The sequence below is a fragment of the Pristis pectinata genome, chromosome 25 (genome assembly GCF_009764475.1).
Source record: "Pristis pectinata isolate sPriPec2 chromosome 25, sPriPec2.1.pri, whole genome shotgun sequence".
NCBI lineage: Eukaryota > Metazoa > Chordata > Chondrichthyes > Rhinopristiformes > Pristidae > Pristis > Pristis pectinata.
The window spans coordinates 611,452-637,209 of NC_067429.1; the positions used below are offsets into that span (position 1 = coordinate 611,452).

The window sequence follows — 25,758 nt, forward strand, 5'->3', positions numbered from 1 at the left end:
ACAACCCAAGCTTCTCCAACTTCTGAAAGCACATGCCCTCTAATCCAGACAGCATCCTGGTAAACCTCTTCTGTACCCTCTCCAAGGCCCCCATATCTTCCAATAATGGGGTGACCAGAACTGAATGCAATCCTCCAGGTGCAGCCTAACTAGTTTTATAAAGCTGCAACATAACTTCCCGACCCTGGAACTCAATGCTGCTTACAGGGAGCTATGGACCTGCACCTGGACCTGGATCCCAAGATCCGCTGTACATTAACACTGTTAAGGGTCTTGCCATTAACAGTGTACTGTCCCTTTATATTTGATCTCCCAAAGTGTAACACCTCGCAGTTGGCCAGATTAAACTCCATCTGCCATTTCTCCATTCATTGCTGCAACTGATCGATATCCCGCTGAATCCTTTAGCAATGTTCTACACCATCCACACCACCACCAATCTATGTATTGTCTGCAAATACTGATGCAAAGTGCTCATTTAGGACCTCACCCACATCCTACGCCTCCAAGCACGTTCCCTCCTTTATCCTTGAGTGGCCCTACCCACTCCCTAATTATCCTCTTGATGTATGCATAGAATGCCATGGGATTCTCTTTAATCCTACTCGCCAAGGACTTTTCATGGCCCCTCCTGGCTTTCCTAATTCCCTTCTTGAGTTCTTTTCTGGCTTCTTTATAATCCTCAAGGGATCTGTTAGATTTTAGCTTCGTAAACTTTACTCTTCCATTTTCATCTCGAAAAAACCACCACCACCTCTCGCGACATCCGAGGTTCCCTTCCCCTGCCATCCTCGTCCTTCCTCCTCACTGGAACATCCCTGTCCTGTGCTCTGTGCAGTTGGTCTTTAAATACTCTCCACATGTCAGATGTGGACTTGCCCAAAAACAACTGTTTCCAATTAACTCTCCTTAGTTCCTTCCCAATACTCTTGTTATTTCCCCTGCTTCAATTTAATACCCTTCTGCAAGTTCCATACTAATCTAAAAAAAAATTAAGGACTTGTGGTCATTGTTCCCTAACTGTTCTCCCACTGAAAGGTCAGTCATTTGGCCAGGCTCATTTCCCAACTATGACCGAAACCCTCCTGGGTGCACCTAATAAATTCTGCCCCGTCTAAAGCTCTTGCACCAAGGAAGTCCCAGTCTATATTGGGGAAGTTGAGGTCACCCACGACAACAACTCTGCTGTTTTTACACCTTTCCTTAATCTGCCTGCATATGTTCCTCAATGCCCAGTGGGCTATTTGGGGGGGGGGGGGGGGGTGGTCAGTAGTATAATCTCCGGGCCTGGATATTGGTGACACGATTACTACCTTCGAGGTCCTGATTTTCAGCCTCTTTCCTAACTCCCTACACTCACTGTGCAGGACCTCTTCCCCCTTTCTACCAATGCCGTCGGTGCCAATGTTCACCACAACCTCTGGCTGCTCCCCCTGCCCCTTGAGAATATTCTGCAGCCACCCCATCCAGGAGGCAACACATTGTCCTGGCATCTCTTTTGCAGCCACAGAATCTCCTGTCCGTCCCCCTATCGAGCTTCCCATCACTATTGCTCTGCTGACTTTACCCTTCCCTGCTGAGCCACAGAGCCGGCCACAGTGCCACAACGACCTGGCTGCTGCTGCTGTGCCCTGATAGGTCACCACACCACACCCCCTCCCCCCCCCCCAGCAGTAGCCAAAGGAGTAGACTTGTTGCTGAGAGGAATGGCCACAGTCTCCTCACCGTTTGACACCCTTCCCAGCTCTGTGTCAATCACAGAAATCATACCATTCACCTCCACGTCTGAGCTGGTAATGTCTATGTGCCTATAAGCAGTGTTCGCACCAATTACCCCAGACACCATCCTCATGCCCGAACAACACATTTACAGTTTAAGCTAACTTCTCTTCTACACTGCGACCGACCCCCCAATTCCACGGCCTCAGTTCTGCTCACCAGCTTTTCCAGTCGCACAACCCAGAAACTTCAGCACACCATGTGCATGCTGACCATCCAATACTCAGCTATACCAGTCCCATTTCCCAGCACTGGGTCCAGAGCCCACAATGCCCTGATGATCCATGCATTGGTGCCGATACTTCCCAAAATCTCCAAGTTCCTGCCCCCACCACTCAATGAAGCGCTTGTGTGGGACTTTATCAAACCCCCCCCCCAAAATTCCATGCGCCCTTCTGTCAAAGAATCTAGTCCAGTACAATTTGCCTTGAATAACTCCGTCAGCTACTCTTTATTAGCGCAAATCTCTCCATCGCTTTCACTGTTCCTCGCCCTCCTCTCATGGTCACGATTCTCAGAAACCCGCTTCCTCAGAGGATGGTGGAAGAAGTTTTTGAATGTTTTGAAGGTCGGGGGCACAGACTCTTAATAAGCTAGGGGTGAAGGGTCACCGGTGGTAGACAGGAACAGAGTGTTACCACAGATCAGTTCTGATCCTATGGAATGGTGGAGCATCTTGAAGGGCCGAATGGCCTGCTAGCATCTGTCCACCTGCCATTTAAAGGATCCATTTGCTCCATTGATGTTTTACTGGTCTGTATTTAGTTGCACTTCATGCAGACCATGACCTCACCGAAACTTAGTCCTCCTCCGTATGAAGTTCTACTTTAGATTGTTATTTGTCCTTTTCCGTCACTAGTCCAAACATGGTGATGCATCGATCCCTGCTCCCCAGCCTTCTCCTGGTGATGCATCGATCCCTGCTCCCCAGCCTTCTCCTGGTGATGCATCGATCCCTGCTCCCCAGCCTTCTCCTGGTGATGCATCGATCCCTGCTCCCCAGCCTTCTCCTGGTGATCCAATAACTTGCCTGCAGGTTTAGTTTTCTATCTCCCTCTCACTATTCGGTGACCTATAGAACAGGTGATGTGATGGTTCCCTTCTTAACTCACCCAGAAGGATCTGTTCCTGTCCCTTCAAGGGCAACCCCTCTTTCCATGATGTAACATCTTAATTGGTTCTGTCACCCTATCTCCTTTATCTGCTTCCCTTCTTTTCTAATTGTTGTACATCCAGGAAGAGTGAATGCCCATGTCTACCATGTTTCAGTTATCACCACAACATCAGATTCTCACAGACCTATTTGTGGCAACAATTCATCAAACGGATTCCTCACACATTTCCTCACGCTTTTTAGCACGTGCTTTCTAAACGTGTCTTTGTCCTTGTTGTATCACTTGGTCTCTCCCACCCACCAGTGTACAACTTCCTCCACTGTCACCATCTGGCACTGCCATTTGCTGATGCCTACCTCCGCTAATTTAGTCGAAACCCTCCCCATCCCACAAATGAACCTCCGCATGAGCGCAATGGCTTCAGTTTTGCTGGGATGCAAAGCATTTGCCTTGAACAGTTCCTTCCTGCGCAGAACAGGTCCCAATGCCCCAGAATCCGAACCCCAACCTCCTGGTTGTATCCTACCCACAAGCTCGCCTCATTTATCTATCTCAGTTCTCACTGCCACTGTCATTGGGATTAACGCACAGATTACTACCTTTGAGGCCCTAATTTATAAATTTTCCCCAGCAGCTGGAAATTTGAGCGCAGCCCTTGAATCTCACCCTCCCTGTGTCGTTGGTACTGATGTGCTTCTCTTCTGCCTCACTCTCCTCCCTTGCACTCTGCCCACTCCCACCCAGAGTACTCTGTGCATTCTCCGTGTCCTTTGCCCTGGCACCAGGGAGGAAGACACCACACAGCACGCACACTGACAGCTGTAGAAACATCTGTCTCCCTGAGTAAACGATGCCCGACAACTGCATTTCCACACTTCATCGAGCTCCCGTGCAGAACCTTGTCCCACAGTGCCGTGATACAGACTGCACTCCCCCACCCACCTCTAATTCTGAGCACCGTTGCGAGAAACACACTGAAGTGCATTTCAGGAAGTGCTATTCCTGCACTTCCTGCCTCCACCCTTTTGGGTTCCCCATCACTTCCAATCCTGAGCTCTCTGTGGCTGGGGGACCACCTCCGGAGGAAATGGTCCGGGTACATTCCCACCAGTGGAACTGGTAGAGTAACAAGGGCCAAGTTCTCCAAATGGTAAAAGTGTGTAAGATGAAGCAGAGATAATTGGTGCCCAACTCACGTCAGTGAATACTTCAGTGAGATTCAGACTGAATACCGAAAGCTCGGAGCCGAAGTGGACACAAGACAAGTGGAGGGAGAAGATGAGAGTTAGAGCAGCAGCCAGTGCCAAAGGAAATGCCTGCCTTCACCGGCATGGAAATGGTGAGTAGACGCAGTGGTGGGTCACTGAGAGACCAAGCAGTGATCTAGGCAATGAGGCAGAAGGTCAGAGTCACAAGATGCTGGAATCAGGAGCCACAAACAATCTGCTGGAGGAACTCAGTGGGTCGAGCAGCATCTGTGGGGGGTGGGGGAGGGGGGGAAGGAATGTCGACATTTCAAGTCCAAACCCTGCATCAGAAGGTCAGCCTGTCTCGAGGGAGGGTCTGCTGTCAGAAGTACGGTTAACAGGTGGGTCGAGTTGACAGAAGCGAGAAGAAATGCTGCTCTTGCTCATAGTAACCGAGTCACCAGGTCTGGGTAGACGCACCTTTGGGTGCTGAAGGAGTTGCATCCCCTACTCGCTAGAATCAGGCGAGATCCACAGGGCTGGGACATAGCAATGTCACAAACCTGTTCAAAATGGAGTGTAGGTATACAGGAAATTGATGCATCCCTTCCAATGTGTTCCCCCATTCAATGAAGTCGTGCCAAGGAGATGTGAGGGGGCAAGTTTTTTTTATACGCAGAGAATGGTGGGTGCTTGGAACGGGCTGCCAGGGGTGGTGGTGGAAACAGATACGATAGTGGTGTATAAGAGGTTGTTAGACAGACACATGAATATGCAGAGGGTGGAGGGATATGGCTCATGTGCAGGCAGAAGAGATTTAGTTGGATCATGTTCAGCACAGACATTGTGGACTGAAGGGTCTGTTCCAGTGCTGTTCTATGGTTTATGCTCACAGTATTCCTGCCCTCGCTCTCCACAATGCATTCGTTGCCAAAACTTACTCCTGCTGCAGTTACAACAGGAAGCAGTCTGCACCCCAAACCTCACCACATCCTGAGTCATTTCCTCACTGCTGCACCCCTTTCCCGCTCCCTCCCTCTCCCTCCATTCCCCTACCATCCCCCCCACTCCCCGCACCCCATTCTCCCCTCCAGGGCTCACACTCTGGGCTGCACTGACAGAATTTCTCACAGAAGTTCTGGGCCGTGACACAGGGACACGTCGTATCACACGGGCGCTCAGGGTGGTCACATGGCTGATAATTGTAAACCTGATTGGAGGAATTATCTGAAAGAGAAGATGGAGGGAGTTAAAATGAACCTATCGCCCTGAAAAACTTCTCCCCAAGACACCATTCCGCCTCACCACAAACACCTCAACCCTCATTCACCCTCACCCTCCGCCACAGCAGGAACACCATGGGCTCAGAGGTCTCACACACACGTACACACATGTACACACACAGACATACGGACACGCACACACCGACACTCGCGAACACGTTTCCATCAGCACACAGGCGTGGACACACAAACATAGATACACAGTCATGAGCACAAACACAGCCACACACATGGATGCACAAACACAGACGCATGTGAGCGCACGTTGACATGAGGTGAGGTTTAATGGGTTGGAGTATAAGTATCTTTGAAGGGCATTTCTATACTTCACCAGTGACTAAGTGTGGGTCAGATTATCCGATTGCTGGGCTTGTCATTTGCAACAGGGGTGTCAGGACTGACCTAAGGGTCAGAGGGCGGACATCAACTCCACGCCTGGAACGCAGAGTCCGAGGGGATGCAGCAGTTTGCCGAGGTGTGAGGCTCTCAGCCACACCACGGGGGCACAAGAATGCCGGTGGAATCAGGAGCAGGGCCATGACCCAAACCGTCGACCATCCCTCTGCCTCCACAGATGCTGCTCGACCCGCTGAGTTCCTGCAGCAGTAAATTCTTTGCCTGCCATGGGGAACTGTGCTCTGCAGCACAATGTTGTTTATTTAAATGGATTGCTGCTCTCTGTTGTAAAGGTGAGTCGAGGCAAGTACTTGTCCTTCACTAAAGTATTGCAAAGTGCAGGTGAATTAAATAAGATTAAAATATTAATGTTTTAATTTTTGGAACATAGGTGTTTTAAAACAATTCATTCTCTATTTTTTCTAAATGTTTTAAATTTTGTTGAACTATTTTTAAAATATCCCTCCTGACACAGATGCTTAAGGACAGCTCTGCCCCATTAGAGTGGTTTGGGGCGTTACCCCAGGCCCCGCCCTCTAGGGTTGTTCACCGCCTGTAGCCCAGTCCGGCTGACCAGACAACCTTGGCAACAAGGCCCCGGTACAATCAGGTGGCGGCCGTGCAACCATGGGCACAGCAAGAGCCAAGGAGACAACTGTCCCATCACGTATATCACACAAGGGGAGGGGCAGACAGATCACCGACCTTTCTTTAACTGAATCCTCCTGCAGTGTGCAGCCCACAATCTGAAACAAAAAGAGAACTGATGAGAGATTTGACCTTGAGGGACACTGCTCCCACCAGCAGTGGAGAGAGGAGCTGAGAGGAACCCTGTACACCAGGCCACTCCTCGCCAACATCCTGACAACACTGGGCCAACTCCACCTGTTGGCCCTTCCAGCTTCCCAGAAGTGTTCAGTATGGCCCTGGCTCAGGACACAACCGGATCTGAGCTTTGAGAGGTCACCAGCTCTCTGTCCTGATTGGCAGCCAGACCTCACTCCCCAAACTAAAGCAAACCAATGGCTGAGGCCTTTGATAAAGCAATCCGAAGAGTAATGTTAGACTTCCTTTGCTGGATCTCCATTCACAACCTATGCATGTCCTGACAAGCTTTCCCGCACAGGGACCACGTGCATGGTTCTAGAATGCATCAATCTCAAGCAAATTCCACTGCTCCCCCCAACCCCCCCCCCCCCTCATTTTGTCCCCATGCATTACACTCTCTCTAAAAGTTGTTCTTTCTTTAAGCAGTTCTTGGTAAATCAATATAAGCCTGCACATTGAGCATCCTCCTCCTTGGAACATGGTCTGAACTGGAAATGTTCAATGCTTACACTTTCTGTAAATACCACGAGATGGCGTAGGATGTTGCTGGATCTTCTACATCCTTTAATATTTGTTTGAGACTGCCGTGATTTCAACATCCAATGCAACAAAGTCAATATTCTTCGTGCTCCAATAAACTCAAATAAATATCTGCATTAAAGTCTTTTCAGTCTAAAACTACTTGCGGCAGCACAACTGCGCGGCTTATAGAACCACTGCCTCACAGCACCGGAGACTCGGCTTCAATCCCGACCTCGGCTGCAGTCTGTGAGGAGTTTTCACTTTCTCCCTGTGACCGTGTGGGTTTCCTCTGGGTGCTCCGGTTTCCTCCCACATCCAAAGGACGCGTGGGTTAGTTGTTAATTGGATGCTGTAAATTGTCCCGAGTTTGCAGTTGAGCGGGAGAATCTGGGTGAATAAAAATGGGGCGTGAGACTCGTGTACCGGGTGGTTGTTGGTTGGCGTGGACTCCGTAGGCTGAAGGGCCTGTTTCTGTGCTGTCTCTCTCAATGACTATTTCTTAACATAAAATGCTGCATCTTCTGCTCACATCGTCAATCAACATAAACACAGAAAATCCACGAGATGTTTGGGCTGCTGAAGTTTTCCCATATCTGCTACTTCCTGTGGCCTGTGTGGGCTGTGGTACCGTTCATCTGTAGAAGGGTTTGCCCTGCCTCCTCTCTTAGCTTCTCTGGATTAATCTGCCAAACCCCTTCTGCAATCTTGCTCGGAAGGTGCCTGTTGCTGTGGAATGTCCCACCTTCTTGTGCCCTAACCTCACAGAATCCAGGGGGTCAGTTCTCCTCGCGGTTGTGGTGCAGGCTGACTGCACGCTGACGTGGGAGCTCTGGGTGCAGAGGGGTTGTGCGATTCTTCCTCCACTGTTCTGAGAAGCAAAATAAATACTGGAAAACCAGGAGATACTTGGGTCAGGCAGCGTCCGTGGGGAGAGAAGCAGAGTGAACATTCCATGTCGATGATGTGACAGAACTGGTATTTCCAGCATTTTGTGTATTTATTTCAGGAGTTTCTCAGGTGGCTGCTGCTTCTCCCGCTTTCCCATCGGATGGGGACACCATGTGACAGCGCCAGTGTATTCCACTGACAGAACATCAAATTGTCACCTGTCCCGTCACCGCGGCCGGAGGCAGTGGGCCGCTTTCAGCTCATCAACGGTTTCTGAAGATGAATCGGAAAAGGTCATTCACTTCCAAAAAATCTAGGAAAATAATCCACTGCTATCAGGTGTCTCTCGCTGCAGGTGTGACACTGCTGCCCTAATCTAGGTCTATTCAGCACTGATTCCTGCCCCCATACACCTGCACACAGGCACCTTCACACCGACCCCTGCCCCATACACCTGATACAGGTACATCTCCCACACGAGCCCACGCCTCCGACTCTCACAGCCAACTGTTCCTTTTCCAGAGGTCTGCTGAAAAACGCTTTTGCTTCAGAAGTACTCCAAGACATTCTGAGCGAAGTGCTCATGCCGTGACCAGCTTCTCGTTTCGTTGGACTACTTGCTGCTGAATGCCTGTCCAACACCTGTTGGCACCTTCACGTTCTCCATCTCTGACTCCCTTTCCGGATCCGCCTCCATCTCAGGACACATCTTTTAGAAGCTCACGGCCACCTTGCCCCTCCATCTCTCCCTGCCTCCCGTTAGGACGCCATTCCTTCGTCTCCATCATACTTGTTCCAATGATGAGGAACCTGCTCTGGTGCCCCTGAAATGTCCTTCTTCTTCCTGAAACGTGGCTTCTCCTCTGCCACAGTGGATGCTCTCAACCACATTTCCTTTACTTCCCACATGTCTGATGCTGCCCCCCTCCCCCAATCCCGGGACAGGAGGATAGAGTTTCCCTGGTCCTCACCTTCCACCCACCAGCCTCCGCAGTCAGCACATCATCCTTCATATTTTCCACCAGCTTCTACTGACCCCACCATCAGTCACATCTTGCCCCCTCCTCCCCATTCTGCATTTTACAGTGACCACTCACCATGACTCCCTGGTCTTCCATCCCCACCACCTTCCCGCGCTACAAGAGGAGCTGCAACACGAGTCCATTCCCCTCTTCGCTTCCCACCATCCAGGGACTCAAACAATCGCTCCGGGTGAAGCAGCGATTCAGCACTTCCTCTGCTCTGGTGTACCACTGTCTGTGTTCACACTGTGGTCTCCGCTACATTGGAGCGACCAGAACGCAGACTGTGTGATCGCTTTGCGGAGCCCCTACGTTCAGTCCGCGGGGCGATCCTGAGCCTCCTGTTGCTGCCATTTTAATTGCCAATCCCACTCCCATTCCGACCAGTCTCTGACCTCCAGCGCTGCCGTAGTAAGGCACAACCATCTCATTGTCTGCCTGGCATTTTGTAATCTCTGGAACTGAGTTTTCCGACTTCAGGCGAACTGCTTTCTCGCCGTTTCCCATTATCAGGCGGATGTCCCTTTCTTACCCTGTCAGTACTCATGGTCTGCTTACCTGATCTGACTTAACCTCACTGCTCCCCCAGTCCCCCCGGCTCTGCTTTGTGAACTGTAACCTCCTCCCCTCCCCTCCACCACCCCCCCCCACACACACACACACACACACACACACACACACACACACACACACACACACACACACACACACACAGTTCTGAGGAAGAGTCCCTGACCCCAAATGTTGACTGGATTGTCTTTCTACAGATGCTGCTCAACAGGCTGTTTCTGTGTTTCGGATTCCAGCATTCACAGTTTTATTCATTTCCTATTCATCAGCTTTCCCTGTCAGTTGTCTCACAACACGGGGCAGAGGTTTTCTCAAGCTGTTGTCAAATCCTGAGAGAGGCTGGTTTCCTGCAGCTCCCTGTTAGGTTCAACAGGTGCACATTGCCTTGGATACCACGCCTCTGTGTGACCACCTGACCGTGCAGGAAACCTCTCGTCTTGATTTCCTATCCTGGTCACCTTTGCCGATGCAACACTCTGTCCTCTGTAGGCAGGGATACCTCCTACCGCGTCCTTCCTGCCAGCCTTTCCTTCAAGCCCTGGATCTAGCTTCACAGCGACCCTTTGGTACGGTGCTGATCCGGAGAGCCGCTGATCTCTCCCAGACTGTGTTGTAAGTCACTGGAAATGGGCTTCAATGTCAAAACCCTCCAGCGGATTGAAGATGTTCCTTCGCTCAGACCCAGCGTGAAATCTTCAGATCTCTTCATCACATGATCCTCTTCTGTGTCTAATTCTGGTCAAGTGAATCCAAACAGATCTTCAGCCTAACTTCTCCACACAGTCCGGACAACGCCCAGGGGATTGGAGTATCCCTCGCTTCAGTCTCTACTTCAGATTTTGAAGCTCAGCTTTCTCTTTGACTGGAAGGTGAAGTGTGCCACTGGCCACTGGCTCCCATCAGGATTCCAGCGGTAGTTCCCTCCAGCCTTCCTTCAAACACATCTGCAAGTTCATCCAGCTGTCACTTCCTGACTGAGCGTGAACCTCGCATTTCCATGAGCCCGCGCCCTCATTTCTGGTTTCAATTTCATTGGCTGTCCACATGGGGACCAAGGATCACACACAGTTCACTTTCAACAAACCACTTTACACCTCTCTGTTCCCCAAGTTCCTCGCTTTCACCCTGAATTTACACAACAGTAGTACAGTCGGATGTTGCCAGCATTTACCCAGCGGTCGTACAGTCGGATGTTACCAGTGGTAGTACAGTCCAAGCATCAATCGTTGAGCATTTCCTTCATCTCCAAAAGTTTCCTTGAAACCTTCTTTACCTGAAATGGTGCTTGCTTCTTCCCTCCCTCCCACAGGTCCTTTCCCAGTGCCGTGCCCTCCCACGTCTGTTCACGTCCCATTTCCTGCCTGCCTGGGTGCAATATCATGAGTTTGATCTCATCAGCGTCCGTCAGCGATCAGACGCAACCGTGGTCCGCTTGTGGCCTTGCCTTTGCTGGCACCTGCTCCTTCCTCCGCACTTCTGGCGCCACCCCCAATAACCTGCCACGTTTTCCTTCCGCCATTAATGAAGTTTGTCACAATATTTGCAACTTTTCAGAGTTACAGTTCATTCCTTCTATGCGGCTGTGCAGAGAATTCCGGCTTTGGACATCCCACATTTTGTCGGGTCTAAGTCCGTTTCTCTCCACAGATGCTTGAATTCCACATACAAGCCTGTCACTGGTGAAAGAGTCCCTCAGATCTCTGAAGTTGCAATTCACAGCCAACAACTTCAGTTTGCACGGAGTGTCTTCCCATTGTCCGGAAGCTGCTCACCCTTGGTCCGGAGGGATTCTGCCTCCGTGACTGCAGAAATTACAGCAGCTTCGTATCAGCTACCGGCAGCTCCTTAAAGAGAGACAATTCAATGCTGCTGCTCATTCGGGAAATTACTTGGCTCAGTCCAGCGGTGGGAGTAGGGGAGGGGGTTGGGGCACAGAGGGTGGGGGGTTATCCGCTCCATCCTCTGCAGTCCGAAAGAAATGCCACCTGGGCTGTCTGCAGCCGGCTGCTGTGAGCTCCCCTGTCCATCCATTCATTGCGCCTGACATCCGCACCCGTTCCAGCTCGCGGACAGATTCCAGCTTATTCCAGTCCTGGACAATCCCAGAAGTCTGGGCTCAATCTTCCCGAGCTCCCAGCCTGCCGTTAGCATCCCGGGGCACGAGAGCCACTGCCACTCCTCGCAAATTCCCTCTTTGCGTTCCCTCTCCAACACTCCACCCTCCCCACACCACACTCCCCACTCCCACTCCCCCTCCCCCAATCCCCCTCCCCCCTCCCCCACACCAACCTCCCCACTCCCCCTCCCCCACACCACACTCCCCACTCCCCCTCCCCCAATCCCCCTCCCCCTCCCCCCTCCCCCACCCCACACCACCCTCCCCACTCCCCCTCCCCACCACCCTCCCAACTCCCCCTCCCCCAATCCCCCTCCCCCACACCACACTCCCCCACACCACCCTCCCCACTCCCCCTCCCCTCCCACACTCACCGGTGCTTCCTCTTCTTTTTCGGTGGGGGCAGCACCTGATCGTCAGTGGGCACCTTGTGAATGATGGAAGATTCTTTCACAGCGAACATGTAGACCTGGTGGGGGGGGAGAGAATCAAACCCACAGCAAGCCGAGTGTCCTCCCTACACCTCGTCACTACGGACCACCTCAGAACACCCGCCGTGTCACCTGTCACACCCCGCCCACCTGCTACACCCCACCCACCTGTCACACCCCACCCAGGAACATCCCGCCCACCTGTCACACACCACCCAGGGACACCCCACCCACCTGTCACACCCCGCCCAGGGACACCCCACCCACCTGCCCAGGGACACACCGCCCACCTGCCACACCCCACCCACCTGTCTGCAGCTCTTGGTTCTGATGAGTCGGGCAATAGCACAGAAGTTGTTGAAGTAAGTTCCATGCAACACCCGGAACAGCGATTCCTCGGCACAGTCCCAGCTCCCGGTGGCCTCGTCCTGCCCCGCACCCTGTCCCCGCTCCGGACTCCCATCCTGCCCAGGGGTGGTGCAACACTCGTCGGCCTCACAGGCTCCAGACACGGACTTCATCTTCACCGGGGTCTGACAGCGCGAACTTCCCTCGGATAGATCTGCAAGCGGCGGAGAGTCAGAGTGGCAGGGGGGAGGGGGTGTCGGGAATGAGTTTCTCAGTTGGGGTGGTGGGGTTGGGTGTGGGTCAGAGTGGGGGGTTGGGTTTGGCGAGGGGGTGAGGTTAACCCCGGGGGGTTGGAGAGAGGGGTGAGAATCCCAGGGGTGAAACTTACCCGAGACGCTGTGGGAATTGTCGCCGCTGCACTCTCGGTCACTGTCGGCTTCCCTGGGCTCAGGCTCGGTGCTCCCCCAGCCACACGGGTGACCCCAGGCCCCGGGCTGCTGCCTCCTCCTCCGGCCCGCGCTCCGCCGGCTCCGAGCCCGGCTCTGATTGGCTGAGAGGGAAGCTGAAAATTCCCGGGCTCCATCCTGCCCGAGAACCCGGAACAAGCAGCTCAGGAACACCCGGAGGATCCCGGAATCACCCCCTACCCCATCCCCCTCCCCTCCCCACCAACCCCTCCCACCCCATCCCCCTCCCCACCAACCCCCCCATCCCCCTCCCCACCACCCCCTCTCACCCCCTCCCTCCCCACCAACCCCTCCCACCCCATCCCACGCCATCCCCCTCCCCCTCCCACCCTCTCCCCACCTCCCCCTCCAACCCCCCTCCCCACCATCCCCCACCAACCCCTCCCACCCCATCCCTCTCCACACCACCCCCTCCCACCCCATCCCCCTCCCCACCATCCCCCACCAACCCCTCCCACACCATCTCTCTCCCCACCAACCCCTCCCACCCCATCCCCCTCCCCACCATCCCCCACCACCCCCTCCCACCCCATCTCTCTCCCCACCAACCCCTCCCACCCCATCCTCCTCCCCACCATCCCCCACCAACCCCTCCCACCCCATCTCTCTCCCCACCAACTCCTCCCACCCCATCCCCCTCCCCACCATCCCCCACCACCCCCTCCCACCCCATCCTCCTCCCCACCATCCCCCACCAACCCCTCCCACCCCATCTCTCTCCCCAACCCCTCCCACCCCCTCCCCAACTCATCCCCCTCCCACCAACCACCCCATTCCACTGCCCATCCCCCTCCCCTCCCACCTCATCCCCCTCCCACCCCATCCCCCCAACAACCTCCCACCAACCCTCCACCCACCCACCACCCCATCCCCCTCCCACCAAACCTCACACCCCTCCCTTCAAATGCCCCAACCCCCTGCACCCCACCCACCATCACCTCGCACCCCACCCTCAGCCACCCCCCAACCTCCAGAGGAGAGGAGTGGGTGTTGACAATGGGTGGATATGGGGTGAGGGGGTGGGTGGGGGTCACGGTGAGGGGGTGGGAGACGGGGGGGGGTGGGGTGGGGGTGAGGGGGTGGGAGACGGGTGGGAAACGGGTGGGTGGGGAGAGAGGGTGGGGAGGGGTGGGTGGGGTAAGGGGATGGGACATAGGTGGGTGGGGTGTGGGTGAGGGGGTGGGAGACGGGTGGGGAGGGGTAGGTGGGTGAGGGGGTGGGAGACGGGTGGGGTGGGGAGGGGTGAGTGGGGTGTGGGGTGAGGGGTGGGAGACGGGTGGGTGGGGTGAGGGGACGGGTGGGGTGGGGGGGTGGGTGTGGTGAAGGGGGTGGGAGACGGGTGGGTGGGGAGAGGTGAGTGGGGTGAGGGTGAGGGATGGGAGACGGGTGGGTGGGGTGAGGGGGTGGGGTGTGGGGTGAGGGTGAGGGGGTGGGGTGTGGGGTGAGGATGAGGGGGCGTGGGAGATGGGTGGGTGGGGTGAGGGGGTGGGGGGAGGGGTGGGTGGGGGGTGGGGGTGGGAGATGGGTGGGGTGGGGAGGGTGGGTGTGGTGAAGGGGGTGGGGAGGCGTGGGTGGGGTGAGGGGGTGGGGTGTGGGGTGAGGGGGTGGGGTGTGGGGGGAGTGGGGTGAGGGGTGGGGGGAGTGAGGATGTGGGGGCGTGGGGAGGGGTGGGTGGGGTGAGGGGGTGGGGGTGGGGGGAGGGGTGGGTGGGGTGAGGGGGTGGGGTGGGTGGGGTGAGGGGGTGGGGTGTGGGGTGAGGATGAGGGGGCGTGGGGAGGGGTGGGTGGGGGGAGTGGGGTGAGGGGTTGGGGGAGTGGGGTGAGGATGAGGGGGCGTGGGGAGGGGTGGGTGGGTGGGGTGAGGGGGTGGGGGGTGGGGGTGGGGAGGCGTGGGTGGGGTGAGGGGGTGGGGTGGGTGGGGTGAGGGGGTGGGGGGAGGGGTGGGGGTGGGGGGAGGGGTGGGTGGGGAAAGTTTTCACCATTTACCAGCAGCAGGAAGCAGTCCCGGCCGCACGGATCCAGCGCCACTGACAGTTCCCTGTTTTTCCGCTTGTACATGTTGGGCGTGGCGTGAAAAGCTGCCGGAGCGAAATACGGGTCGTGGGGCAGACAGCACAGCTTCCACCCCCCCTCACCCCCACTCCCTCCCTCCCACCCCCCTCACCCTCCCCACCCCCCCTCACCCCCACTCCCCACCTCCCTCCCATTCCCCACCCCGCTCTCTCCCCCCACCTACAGGGGAGTCTGCGTTGGCCGGGACATTGTGACAACCCTGCCATTGGTGCCGGACACAGTTGTCGACCGTCCAAGGGACCCCTCCCAGTCAGCTGGAGCGCCGGGTACTCACGGTGCAAGAAGCAGTCATACTTAAAGCAACGCCTGCAGAAGAGGGTGTGGAAGGAATGCAGAGACTGCAGCCGCTGCACCGACCTCGCGTTGGGGCCGTCGATGTTGGGCGTGCACTCGGGAGGGAGAGTGGTTCCATCACAGCGTTCCGTCAGTTCCCAGTACCTGCGGCACAAAGGGGGGGGGGGGGGGGGGGGCAGGAGGGGGGAGGGGGAGGAGAGAGATAGGTAGGTAGGTTCCCGGTACCTGTGGCACAAAGCAGCGCGTCCCGACTGACACTCAACCAGCAGCGCAAACAGGGGAGGGAGGGGAGGGGAAGGTGAGGGAGGGGAGGGGAGGGAAAGGAGGGGAGGAGGATGGAGGGAAAGGAGAGGAGGGAGGGGAAGGGGAGAGGAGGGAGAGGTAGGGGAGGGGAGGCTGGTGTGGGGGGAGAGGGAGGGGAGGGAGGGGAAGGGGGGCAAGGGAGGGAGGGGAGAGGAGGAGGGGAGACGGAGGGGAGAGGGAGAGGAGAGGGGGGAGGGGAGGGAGGTAGCTAGAGGGGCGAAGGGGAGGGAGGGGGGAGAGAGGGAGGCATGAAGGGGGAGGTGTGTTGGGGATGTAGGCAGAGGTGCCGCCCGACTCACTTTTCCCTCAGTTCCTTTGATGAACCGCGGTCTGGGAACATCAGTGCGATCGCTTTGAAGATCTTGTCGGGAGGGAGTCTGCGGCTCAGACGTTCTGTCGTTCCTGCAACATCAGGTCAGACCTGATCCAGGCTGATCCCACATTCCCACACCGCTCCGGGCCGGGAAAACTCAGTAATTTCCCTCAGTCTCCCACTTATAACAGGCAGCACTGAACCACCTCCGGACACCACCACCTCCCCCCCCCACCCCACTCCGTCTCTGTTCCACACTCTCTCTACCTGTCCCTCCCCACTTCCCTCCCTCCCACTCTTCCCCCCGTGTCCTCCCACACCCATCCCCACACACCTCCCACAGCCACATCGTTAAGCTGCCAGCCATATCACTGACTGGGTTTATGTTTGGTGGCCTGGACCCGGCGGTCGGTGTGTCTCGGAGGAGGCTGGACAGTGTGAGGCACAGAAAGCTGCCACCAGGACAATGAGATCTGTGTGAAGCCAGGGGTGCTGCCCCTTAACGGGACCTGACACGCCCTCACAGGAAACCCTCTCTCCGCATTTAATCAGCTCCGTATAATCTTCAGGAAAACAACTGATCCTTTGTCACTGGGTCAAAGCCCAGCACAGCAGTGCAAGAGCCTGTTTGTCACACAGACTCAGGGCAATGTGGGCTGGGACAACAGACTCAGGGCAATGTGGGCTGGGACAACAGACTCAGGGCAATGTGGGCTGGGACAACAGAAGTACAGATGCACTGTTGAAACTGTCTTGACTGGTTGCATCATGGTCTTCATGGTCTGGGACGACAATTCGAACGCAGAGGAACGTGAGAAGCTGCAGAGAGGAGTGGACTCAGCCCAATACATCACAGGCACATCCCTCCCCACCATCGGGAGTATCTACAGGAGAAGCTGCCTCAAGAAGGCAACATCTATCATCAAAGATCCCCATCATCCGGGCCGTGCCATCTTCTCACAGCTCCCATCGGGCAGGAGGTACAGAAGCCTGAAGTCCCCACACCACCAGGTTCAGGAACAGCTACTTCCCTTCAACCATTCGGTTCTTGAACCGACCGGCACAACCCTAATCACTACCTCAGTACAGCAACACTGGGACCACTGTGCACTGCAGTGAACTATGTTTTTTCTTGGTTCTGATTGTGTTCTTTCTTGTATCATTTTGTATAATTTATGTCTAATTTATGCTTTACTAGTGAATGTTGCTTATCTGATGCGATGTGCCTGTGATGCCGCTGCAAGATTTTCATTGCACCTGTTACAGACATGTACCTGTGTATATGACAGTAAACTCGAGCGACTTTGAATGAGGCTGCTCTTGCCCGGATTGTGCGGTGAACACAGGGGGATGGGTCGGTAGGGACGGGGGGGGGGTGGGGTGCTGCGAGAGGGCACTCACCGTTGTCAGGGCTCTGACTGCCAGCCGGGAGCTCCTCCCGCTCACCCTTCCCACTGTGTCTGCCAGTGCCCCGGGCAGCTGCCGGTGTCCCCGCCTCACCGTCCAGCTCCTGGCTCAGGGCTCGCACAAGCGCAGTGAAGATCTCATCGTTAATGAAACCACACTCTGTAAAAGATTGTCATGTTAATCCCACCGACAACATGTTACACCGGCACCAGGTCGGCGACGGCTCCACCGGCACCGGGGTCGGCAAGGGCTCACGGGCTGCGGTCTGGCTGCAGGGTCCGGAAGATCTGACCAGCGATGGAACAACTTTCACAGAATTGCTGCCAGTGGGAATTCAGGGCATTGTATCCCTCCTGAGATCACAGTAAAGGTTCACTGTTCAACCACATCTTCCTCTCCCTCTCCCTCCCAGTCTGACCCTGTCATCCCTCTTCCCCATCTCTCCCTCCCTCCCTCCTCACTCTCTCTCCCTCTCTCTGGCTCTTTGGGTGTGATTCTCCCCAACTCTCCCCCCATTTTCTCCTCCTCCCCTGTCCTTCACCCTGGGTCCCTCTCCCACCTCCCCTGCGGTATCCCGTGGGTAGTGTCGATGGGGCGTTGTGAGGTCAGGGCAGCAGCGACAGAACTAAATAAGCAGACTGAGTTAAGTAAATATTCTGGCCGAGTGTGTTGCAGTTGCAGTGGGTGAGACTGGATAGAAACTCGTCAGATTCATGGTGACCGCACTTCAGGAAGATTCTGCGACTTGATGAACTCATTGTGGATGATCTAGAGCCCGAGGTTGGGACACTGAGATGGATCAGGTTGGAGTCAGTCACCCTGTCTGCAGTCAGTCAGTAGGGACCCAAGGGTGACAATGAGTGAGGCAGGAGAGGTGCTGTGGGAGCCTCAGCCTTTGCAACAGGGACAAGGTTCCAGCAGCCATGTGGACGAAAGTAGAGGCTCAGGATGAGTAAACAGCCCAAGGACCCGAGCACAGGGGCTAAGGGAATGCAGAGGGATGTGGTGGTAGTCAAGGACATCAGGGTCAGAGGGATTGGTGTGTTGCCTACCCAGTGCCAGGGTCAAGGACATTCAAGACTGGAGAGGGAGTTAGGAGTTGGAGGGGAAAGGTCAGTCATCATGGTCTGTGTGGGACCAGTGACAGAGGAGGAAATTCTTCTGAAGGATTGTGAGTGACTGGGAGCCAAAGGTCATAACCTTGAAATTACTCTTGCAGCCAAAAGACAAAAATAGCTCAAAGATCAACGCGGAAGAAATGGGCTTCCATTCATGGAGCACTGGAACCAATTCTGGGCAAAGGGGGGGCTCTTCCTTGTGGATGGGTTTCACTTGACAGGAAGGGACCAGTGTCCTAGGGAATAAAATAGTGAAGGCTGTGGATAAGGCTTTAAACTAACCAGAGGGGAGGAGGGGTTGTTCTGTTTAGGGGGAACACAAAAAATTACAGACAAAGGGCAGAATGGAAGTGGAGGTTTGCAAATGGGTTATGGAAGGAGAGAGGAGACCATGCAGGGAAAATAAATGCTGTCTGAATATTGTGGCATTCGTGACTAAAAAGATGGATTAATGAGTACAGTTTAATCGCCATTTCAGAGACAGTTGCAAAGTTACCAGAGCCAGGGATACAAGAGAAAGGCAAAACGGCACAGCAGTGACAGTGCTGGTGTTAAGGAGGGGCAGAACAAGAATCAGAGTACAAAAAACAGAGTCAGTTTGGGTTAAGCCAAGGAACGCAGGGCAGGAACAAGCCCCCCCCCCCGGACAGGACCAATAGTGTAGGGCATAGAATGTATCAAGAGATGAGAGGTGCACATGACAAGGAAAATACAATAACCGGGGGCTTTAATCTACATGTAGATTGGCATCAGTGTGAAGAATGAATTTATAGAGAGTACAAGATCGGTATGTTGAGAATTAAAAAGGCAACAAGCTATTCTAAACATGGAGTTACGTGATGGGAAAGGGTTAATTGATGACCTGGTCCTTAAAAGACCTTTAGGGAACAGTGACTGTTATATGATAAGAAATAAAGATTGAAAGTAATTTAGTTCAATCTGAATCCAGGGTGTTAAATCTGAACAAAGCAAACTACGAGGGCATGGGGCATGAGGTGGCTGTGATCATCAGGAAACGACATTAAAAGTAAGACAGTAAACCAGCAATGGTTAATAATAAAGAATTTTCTCTCCTGTATATTGGGCTTCCCTTTTTTCCTATCTTCAGCCCTGAAGACAGATCCTGACCTGAAATGTTGACCACCTGCTTTTCTCCACGGATGCTGCCTGACCTGCTGAGTTCCTCCAGCATCATCGTGTTTTTCATAAAGAAATCAAAGTTTAGTGTAAGTGGTCTATCAAGAATATCAAAAGAAGCTAAAGACATGATTAGATCAAAGGAAAGGAGCTATGACATTAATAAAAGAACAGGAAAGTTGTAACTAGGAAAGTAGATGACGTTGAACCAGCTGATGTGGTTTATTTGGCCTTTGTTAAGGTGCTGCACAGCAGATTATTAAACAATATTAGAGCACACAATATTGGGAGTAATATACTGACAGAGTTGGTTAGTAGTCAGAAAGAGGTCAGGAACACATCATTCTGAGTCCTGGTCTGATCCCAGGGTGTTTGCTGGACTTTTCACTGCCTCCCACCAGAGACCAGAGCCAGTCCAGAGCATCCAACCCTGGGAGGCTGATAGTTCACCGACCAGCTGGACCAATCAGCACCACTCCTCAACCCCCCCAGGTGGCTGACAGAGTAGGTGAATGGGTTACTCTCCACGTCTGTCAGTCTCAGAATAAGGGGTTGGCCTTGCAGGACTGAGATGAGAAGATGAGGGTGGTGAATCTCTGCAATTCTCTACCCTTCAGGGCTGTGGGGCTGGTTGCTCAGAGAATGTTCAAGAGAGACTGATGGATTTTTGGAAGTCAGGGAATCCAGAGAGAAGCTGTCAATGGTGCTGAGGTAACAACATGGTGGGCCGAATGGCCTGTCCATTGCTGCACTGTTCTATGTAACAGACCAGACCGGACTTTACTGAGTGATAGAGCAGGCATGGGCAGGGATGGTGGTCCCACTGCTGTGTCAGCCCCCATCCTGCTCCCTCCCCAGTCCAGTTCCTCTCTCACGGACAATCTCTGCCTCAGCTCCACCTACTGCCTGGTTCCCTTTACCCCACTGTAATCCAGAGGTCTGTCTCTGCCTCTGTTACCCCACTGTAATCCAGAGGTCTGTCTCTGCCTCTGTTACCCCACTGTAATCCAGAGGTCTGTCTCTGCCTCTGTTACCCCACTGTAATCCAGAGGTCTGTCTCTGCCTCTGTTACCCCACTGTAATCCAGAGGTCTGTCTCTGCCTCTGTTACCCCACTGTAATCCAGAGGTCTGTCTCTGCCTCTGTTACCCCACTGTAATCCAGAGGTCTGTCTCTGCCTCTGTTACCCCACTGTAATCCAGAGGTCTGTCTCTGCCTCTGTTACCCCACTGTAATCCAGAGGTCTGTCTCTGCCTCCAGTATAAAGTCATAGAGAGATACAGAAACAGGCCCTTCAGGCCACTGAGTCCATGCTACCCACAAACCATTCGTCCCACCCAAACCCACTTTATTCTCTCCTTGTTCTTGTCAACTCCCCCCAGATTCCACCCCTCACCCGCACACTAGGGGCAATTTATAGTGAGCAATTAACCCACCGATTCTGCATATCTTTTGGATGTGGGAGGAAACCAGAGCACCCAGGGGAACACACACAGTCACAGGGAGAACGTGCAAATTCCACACAGACAGCACCGGAGGTCGGGATCGAACCCGGGTCTACCAGCAGTGCCACTGTTCAACATGTTCAATAACTGTCACCATAGTCTCTGGGCAGTCGATTCCCTCTGAAGAGCAACATTCGTCCTCCTCAAGCTTAAGTGGAGGACGCATGAACCTGAATCCATGATTCGAGATTAGCAGGGAAAGGGAGCAATGGCACTGGGACCTTTCAGTCAGAGTGGGAGTGAGGAATGTTGGGAACGTGAGTTCTGGACGATAGTTCAGTGCAGTGCAGGAGCTGGCAACATTGGGAATGGAGCTGGGAATAAGATCCATGAATGAGAACTGCAGGAACTGCCAGTGTTGGGTAGAAACCAGTACAGGGAATCCAGGGGAAAGGACTGGGAACAGGGAAGGGGATATAGGAGTTGGGAAGTTGGGTATGGGAGTGGGAAACTGACACAGCCACAGCCCAGTGACCATGAACCTGGCCACAACAGCCCTGAAGCCAAGGTATTTCGAAGCAAGCCTGGAACCAGAGGATCAAACCAGCAGCCCCCACGCCCCTCCACTCTCCTTTCTCCTCTTCTGTGGGTCAGGAGTTGGGGGTCAGACCCACCTCTGTCCCCGTGCACCTTCCCATCGTAGTTATTGATCAGCTCCTCAATGAAAGCTCCGTCCTGCTCCAAGACCTCGTCTCCCATGTAGGGGATGTTGTGTAGGACTGTCTCATCCTCCACCTGCACAGGGAGAGGAACAGTCAGAGGGAGCTCAGCCACACCCAAAGCCCATGGTGTTCGACCAACAGTCTGTCAACTTACCATGAAATTCTGCTGTAGAGGGGACCAAGAGTACATCACTGGGCCCGCTGCCACCGGGCGCAGAATCCTCTGCACCACTGTCTGACTCTTGGACAGGAATAAACTCTCCACCATGCACTGTGTGAACGAACAGAGGGGAGACGTGATGAAGCAGGTATGGGTAGGGCCATCACACAGAAACCCCTCCTGTGCCAGCACCAGGCTGCAGCCACTACCTGCTGTACCGTGGCCTTGCTGGATATCCATGCACATCTGTCATTGAGAGCACATCTGTGGGTCCGTCTCTCAATCCACATAGAAACAGAAAGTTCGACAGCACAGAAATGGCCCCTTTGGCCCTCCTCGTCCTTGACGACGGTGAAGCCGCTCGACACTGATCCCATTTGCCCACGAGGCCCATGTCCCTCTGCTTTTCTATCCAAGTACCTGCCCAAACCGTACACGCCTCCGTATCACTCCATTCTCTGCACCTCTACGTGCCTCTTAGATCCCTCCATCGTATCTGTCCCCACCATCGCCCCCAGCAGCGCATTCCAGGCATCCACTGCATTAAAAAAAACTTGCCCCACACATCTCCTTTGAACTTACCCCCTCTATCACCTCAAATGCACACCTTGTCATATTAGACATTTCTACCCTGGGGAAAAAACTCTGACCGTCTACCCTATCTGTGCCTCTCATAATTTTAAAAACCTCTGTCAGGTCTTCCCTCAGCCTCCGATGGTCCAGAGAAAACAACCCAAGTTTGTTCAACCTTTCCTTATAGCTCATGCCCTCTAATCCAGGCAGCGTCCTGGTGAACCTCTTCTGCACCCTGTCCGAAGCTTCCACACGCTTCCTGTAATGGGGCGGCCAGAATTGAATACAATACTCCAGATATGGCTGAACCAGAGTTTTAAAAAGCTGCAACATTACCTCCCAACCCTTGAACTCAATGCCTCAACTGATAAGCAATGACTAAGCCATACGCCTCTTTCACCACCCGACCAATGTGCAGACACGTTCAGGGAGCACTGGACTCGGGGCCCAAGGGGAGGGCCTGCCAGTGGACATCCCCTTGGCCTTGCTGCCCAGCCTCCGCCAGTGTGGTGCCTCCCACCCACCATCACACTCAGCTGCTGACTCACCTTGCGGTTCACCGTGCTGGGCATTCCCGACGTGGTCCCACTCACTGGCTGGATCCGCAACTTCCTCCAGTCCTCATTCAGGGTTTCTGTCCGGCTCCGAATCTTGTTCCGGTTGGAGGTGAACAATTCCTTCACACCAAGCACAGACAGGGGTCGGAGCTGTGGTCAGGGTGCGTGCGGTCAGGGTGTGTGTGTGTGTGTGTGTGTGGTCAGTGTGCGTGGTGAGTGTGCGTGTGGTCAGAGGGGGAGGGGTGTGACGCAGGGGAGGGTTGAGAAGGGGAGGGGTGTGAGGGGGAGGGGTGTGGGGGAGGGGAGGGGGAGGGGCGTGAGGGGGGAGGGCGTGAGGGGGGAGTGGTGTGAGTGGGAGGGGCAGGTGTGGGGGGAGGAGGGGGGAGTGGTGTGAGGGGGAGGGGGGAGGGAAGGGGGAGTGGTGTGAGGGGGAGGAGTGTGAGGCGAGGAGGGGTAGGAGGGGTGTGAGGGAGGAGTGGTGTGGGGGGAGGGGTGTGGGGGAGAGGAGGGGGAGTGGTGTGAGGGGGAGGGGTGTGTGGGGGAGGGGAGGGGGTGTTGTGAGGGGGTGGTGTGAGGGAGAGGGGTGTGAGGCAGGGGAGGGGTAGGAGGGGTGTGGGGGGAGGGGTGTGAGGGGGAGGGGTGTGAGGCGGGGGAGGGGTGTGAGGCGGGGGAGGGGTGTGAGGGGCGGGGGAGGGATGTGAGGGGGAGGGGTGTGAGGCGGGGTGGGGGTAGGAGGGGGAGGGGTGTGAGGCGGGTGGTGTGTGGGAGAGGGGAGGGGAGACCACCCACGGCTGTAGCGAAGGGGGTGACACGATCAGTCCGCGCCCACCACCAGTTACCTTCACCTCTCCCGCTCTGCGGAAACGCCTCAGCTGCCGCAGGCGCATGTACTCTGACTTCACTCGCCTCCTCCAGTCGATGGGCAGAATGGCCAGCGCCTGACTGGCCGAAGTGTCACCTTCCATCTCAGTCCGGGGCCGCCACCTGGGATCAGTGGGCAGTTCAGTGTCCGTCCCACCATGGCTCCATCCCCCACTCCCACCCTCCCCCAGCCCTACACACCCCCAGCCCCTCACCCCACACAAACCCACACTCCAGCCCCCCACACCCCCACCCCACTTGGAATTGTGGACAGTGTGAAGGACTATCCAAGATACTGCAGGATCTAGATCAGTTCCAGATATGGGCAGAGAAGTGGCAGATGGAGTTTAATCTGGGCAAGTACGAGGTGTCACACTTTGGGAGATCAAATGAAAGGAGAAAGTACACAGTCAATCATCAGCCACTTAGTAGCATTCAGGTACGGAGGGATCTTGGGGTCCAAATCTACAGCGCCCTGAAAGTGGCCATGCAAGTGGATCAGGTGGTAAAGAAAGAGGAAGTCATACTGCTGCTGTATAAAGCTTTAGTCAGACCACACTTGGAGCATTGTGTGCAGTTCTGGTCGCCCTGTTACAGGAAGGATGTGGAGACTGTGGGGAGGGTGCAGAAGAGGTTCACCAGGATGCTGCCTGGATTAGAGGGTATGAGCTATAAGGAGAAGTTGGGCAAACTTGTGTTGTTTTCCCTGGAGCGTCAGAGGCTGAGGGGAGACCTGATCGAGGTTTTTTAGATTATGAGAAGCATAGATAGTGTAGACAGGATGTGTTCCCCAGGGTAGAAATGTCAAACACCAGAGGATGTGCTTTTAAGGCTAGAGGGGGGAAGATTAAAGGTGACGTGCGGGGCAAGATTTTTATACACAGAGAGTGGTGGGTGCCTGGAATAGGTCACCAGGGGTAGTGGTGGAAATAGGCAGTTTGGTGGAGTTCAAGAGGCGCTTAGATGGACACATGAATATGAAGGGAATGGAGGGATGTGGATGATGCACAGGAGGACATTTAGTATAAATCGGCATCAAGATCGGCACAACATTGTGGGCTGAATGGCCTGTCCAGTGCTGGACTGTTCTATGTTCTTTCATAATCCACCTTTGTCAGCACATTCCCCATCCTGACATCAGTGGCTTTCTTTAGAGTTAAGGCTCCAGTCTGTGTATTTCTTGAGCTGTAAACATTTCTGTCACGTAACGATCACCTTCTGACAGTAGACACCTAACGTCAAGACTGAACAATCTCCAGCTCATTCCACACAGGGTCGATGACCTCTCCCCTTCATGGTTTCATGAGGCCTGTTCCACAAAACAACGTGAACGCACTCAGTGTTCCTTCTCTAGGCTGCGCTGATTTCCCACTCTGACAACATTCTCAGTTTGTTCTCGGCTCCGGCCGAAACCTTTGTTTTTCTCCTTCTTCACTGCCAACCGCACCTCATCCCGAATTATCAGGGCTGCAGCAACTGCCTGGAGTGTCCCTCCTCACCCGTGACCATCTTGGGCCAGACTGTTGTAACAACTCTACAACTTGACCAACACTTTCAGCTTTACTGACCGCTGGCAAATGCTTCAGACGTTCTGATACGTCAACTTCAATTCAATGTTCATTATTTCTCATCAGATCACTCTGGAATCTCATAGCCTGGAAGGTTTCTTCTGCACCGCACCCACTGCCCAGCAAGCAAGCAAAGGACACAGGATAGAGGGATGGGGTAGTGAGGGCTGAGGGATAATAAGGGGCAAGAGGTGCAACGGACAGAGAGAGGTGAGGGACAGTGAGGAGGAAGAGAATGGGGGGATGTGGGGGTGGGGGAGTGTTGGGGGGGAGCGGA

General features: G+C 54.5%; 1 protein-coding gene across 2 annotated transcripts in view; it reads right to left on the reverse strand.

Annotated features, from left to right (window-relative positions):
- Positions 1–24,058, reverse strand: part of ezh1 (enhancer of zeste 1 polycomb repressive complex 2 subunit) — a 31,214-nt gene extending 7,156 nt beyond the window's left edge. For both annotated transcript variants that reach the window (XM_052038779.1, XM_052038780.1), the window contains exons 1-13: positions 23,892–24,058; positions 23,044–23,172; positions 21,917–22,033; positions 21,715–21,835; positions 17,336–17,500; positions 15,921–16,023; positions 15,299–15,462; positions 14,938–15,029; positions 12,874–13,069; positions 12,446–12,699; positions 12,081–12,175; positions 6,466–6,506; positions 5,183–5,308 (exon numbers count right to left, since the gene is read on the reverse strand). In XM_052038779.1, the coding sequence (XP_051894739.1) occupies positions 5,183–5,308; positions 6,466–6,506; positions 12,081–12,175; positions 12,446–12,699; positions 12,874–13,069; positions 14,938–15,029; positions 15,299–15,462; positions 15,921–16,023; positions 17,336–17,500; positions 21,715–21,835; positions 21,917–22,033; positions 23,044–23,172; positions 23,892–24,017 (1,729 nt within the window). In that variant the 5' untranslated portion in view covers positions 24,018–24,058. The remainder of the gene's footprint in view (positions 1–5,182; positions 5,309–6,465; positions 6,507–12,080; positions 12,176–12,445; positions 12,700–12,873; positions 13,070–14,937; positions 15,030–15,298; positions 15,463–15,920; positions 16,024–17,335; positions 17,501–21,714; positions 21,836–21,916; positions 22,034–23,043; positions 23,173–23,891) is intronic.
- Positions 24,059–25,758: the final 1,700 nt, after the last annotated feature.